The sequence below is a fragment of the Triticum urartu genome, chromosome 4 (assembly GCF_003073215.2).
Source record: "Triticum urartu cultivar G1812 chromosome 4, Tu2.1, whole genome shotgun sequence".
Lineage (NCBI taxonomy): Eukaryota > Viridiplantae > Streptophyta > Magnoliopsida > Poales > Poaceae > Triticum > Triticum urartu.
In genome coordinates this window covers 611,319,401-611,322,102 of record NC_053025.1, presented here as the reverse complement: position 1 = coordinate 611,322,102, position 2,702 = coordinate 611,319,401, and the positions used below count along the sequence as shown (strand labels likewise).

General features: G+C 38.9%; 1 protein-coding gene across 1 annotated transcript; it reads left to right on the top strand.

The window, feature by feature from the left end:
* Positions 1–462: 462 nt before the first annotated feature.
* Positions 463–1,833, top strand: LOC125555025 (homeobox-leucine zipper protein ROC4-like). The gene is made up of 3 exons (XM_048718347.1): positions 463–737; positions 818–935; positions 1,570–1,833. Exons 1-3 carry the CDS (start codon positions 463–465, stop codon positions 1,831–1,833), a joined length of 657 nt encoding a protein of 218 aa, XP_048574304.1.
* Positions 1,834–2,702: the final 869 nt, after the last annotated feature.

The window sequence follows — 2,702 nt, the reverse complement described above, 5'->3', positions numbered from 1 at the left end:
TATATGGAATCTATAAATAGATCCAAATGTATATATAGATAGGTATAGTTATCTGGATAAAAAGAAAAGAACATGATGAGATGAAAAAGTAATAGTTTTGCATTACTATGTAGGGCATACTTGTTTCGATTTTTTTAAGTAATCAGCCGAAGGTAATCATGAATATACTATCGTGAAGTCAAGAAAGTATGTCAACTACAACATAATTAAAGTCTACATGATTACATCCAGATCGGTGTCGGAAACTCCTATGGACGAATTTAAATTATTTTTAAAGTGAAGTACCATCCGACTAATGTGGGCACAGAAACAAAAATGTAGTTGGAGATGTAGTCTTTTGTATGAAGTTTCCTTCTAAGTGGTTTCATTTTTCACTTCTTCATGTTTTTTTAATATTAGTTTACTACTGCCTTTAACTCTATATAGGGGAATAAACATTTTGTTTCATGACAACAGATCACCATGGACGAGGAGTGGCCGCAACACAACAGTGTTGTGCTCAATGATCTTGACCCCTTCATGACAAGTGAACACAACCACCTATTGCAGCACGACCATGGTGATGAGACATATGGTCTACTTGGAGCCACTGCCAACGTGGGAATGATTGATAATACCAACGTTGTTGCTGGAAACCAAGGAAACAACAATGGAGAAACCTACAGTCAGCAGAGGATGGAGACAAGGCGTACCAACTATCATCGTCTCCGCAGAGAACAGATCCAACAACTTGAATCGTACAATATATACTCAATCATTGTTTCTTACCTATCGAAGATGATGTTTACTAATGCATTTTCATTAACGTCATCTGTAGTGTCTTCCGGGAAATCCCCTATCCAGATGAGAAACTGCGGAAGACCCTTAGTGAGAGGCTTGGCATGAGTGCCCAACAGGTCAAGCTCTGGTTCCAAAACCATCGCAACAACAGTAAGGTAAATGCTATTCTTCTCCATGCTGAATAACATGAGATGTCGCCACATGGGTCAACTAAGTCATGCAGTTATGCAGATTTTTGCGGTTAACTAGTACAAACTCCAATGAACAAGGTAGCATTGTTTGTCATCTGAACTCACAATGCCATGGGTGAGGCTTTTTGGCGCTCTCACTCAATGGAGAGAGAATTTTAAAAATAATACAAAATCCAGTTTTTTAGATTCAAAAATATCTGAAGATAAGTTCATTAGTAAGTATATAGATGTGTGTAAAACTTCATTTTGAAATACGTTTTGATGTGAGTTGTACGAAAAGTCATGTACTTTAATAGTGAAGAGTACATATTCTAGACATACATTGTTTTGCTATTTTTGTGTAACCATCTTAAAAATGTATTTCACCGCGTAACTTTACACAGAACTACTATTCATCGATAGGTATGTGCATATTATGTTCATGATTTTTTTTGAATTCAAATAATATGATTTTTGAATTTTTAAAATTTGAGACTACATGAAGCTCGAGCTCCATTAGAAAATTCTACAACGTACTACTATGTTACCCTCGTTAACATGGGGTCATACTCTTATAATAACCGCTGAAATGTTGCATTCGTGAAATTAATAAATACAGGGCAAGACGCAAAGGCGGGAGACCAACACTCTTCAGTTAGTGAACCAGATGCTAAAATCTGACAGGCAAGCCATCATGTCAGCTATGGAAAATAGCACTTGCCTCAAATGCAGAGGGGCGGTGGTTCGAACTCAGGACACCTCAGAGCGCCAACGCTTGTTCAAGGAGAATATGAAGCTCAAGGAGGAACTTAGGCTTGCCGTGACCCATCTTAAAGAGGGTCTCCAACAAAATGGAATGTGGCCCCGATTGACCCACAACTAACCACACCGCCTTTGGTCTTTTCCAACGTTATCCTGTCACATGAACGCTAGTTTTGCTTGATTCCTAGGTATGCAAATAATGCATCATGTTGTGTGTGTATGTGCATGACTTGGATGCTTGTTTATTTCTTTTCGTAGGCTGTCATGGTTGCTTCGTGGGATGTCACGAGATCTAGCAATCATGGCAACAATGTATGGGTTGTGGAGTGAGTGGTTTTGGGATGGCATTGCCGTGAAGCTCAGTCCAATGCCCATTTTTATATCTTTGAGTTTGTATCCAAACAGATCAAGTAGAGTCAAAATAATTAAAAAGGAGAAGAAGAATAATAAAAGCAGCATGTTGAATGTCACGCCAGAATTTTCTATGTCTTCTAACATTTCTTCGCGTAAGTATTTCATTTATTGGGATACCTTTGTCAATGATCCTTTTTGTCAATGAAAAATGATATCTGAGCATTGATCACGTTCCGGAGCCATTGTGGGAAGTGGATCGCAATTGTCATCTACCTCACAAACTCCCCGGTATATGCACCTGTAGAGTTATGCGCAGAGCAGGATGAAGAGGACCCGTAGTGCAATATTTTGTGAAGGAGTCCATGGGATCCTATCTTGTTTCGGATGGTCATATTGAATGTGTCACACACTGCCAATAAAATTACACTTTGGACATATGTAGAAAGGTTACCACTATGTTCAAAATTCTGATGCTTAGCTTTGCTTATCTTACTGCAGCTGTCGACGAATGTAGTAACGACAACCCTTGTCCTTTGGGATGCACTTATCACAGTAGCATTGGAGGATACCAGTGTGCATGCTGAGTAGGAAAAAAAATGCAAGTCAATACCTGCAGCCCAGATATTGTCTTGATAC

Coding starts and splice junctions, on each gene's coding strand:
- LOC125555025 (XM_048718347.1), top strand. CDS start 463: ATGGACGAGGAGTGGCCGCAACACAACAGTGTTGTGCTCAATGATCTT. Junction 738..817: donor CAGATCCAACAACTTGAATC/GTACAATATATA, acceptor CGTCATCTGTAG/TGTCTTCCGGGAAATCCCCT. Junction 936..1,569: donor ACCATCGCAACAACAGTAAG/GTAAATGCTATT, acceptor TAATAAATACAG/GGCAAGACGCAAAGGCGGGA.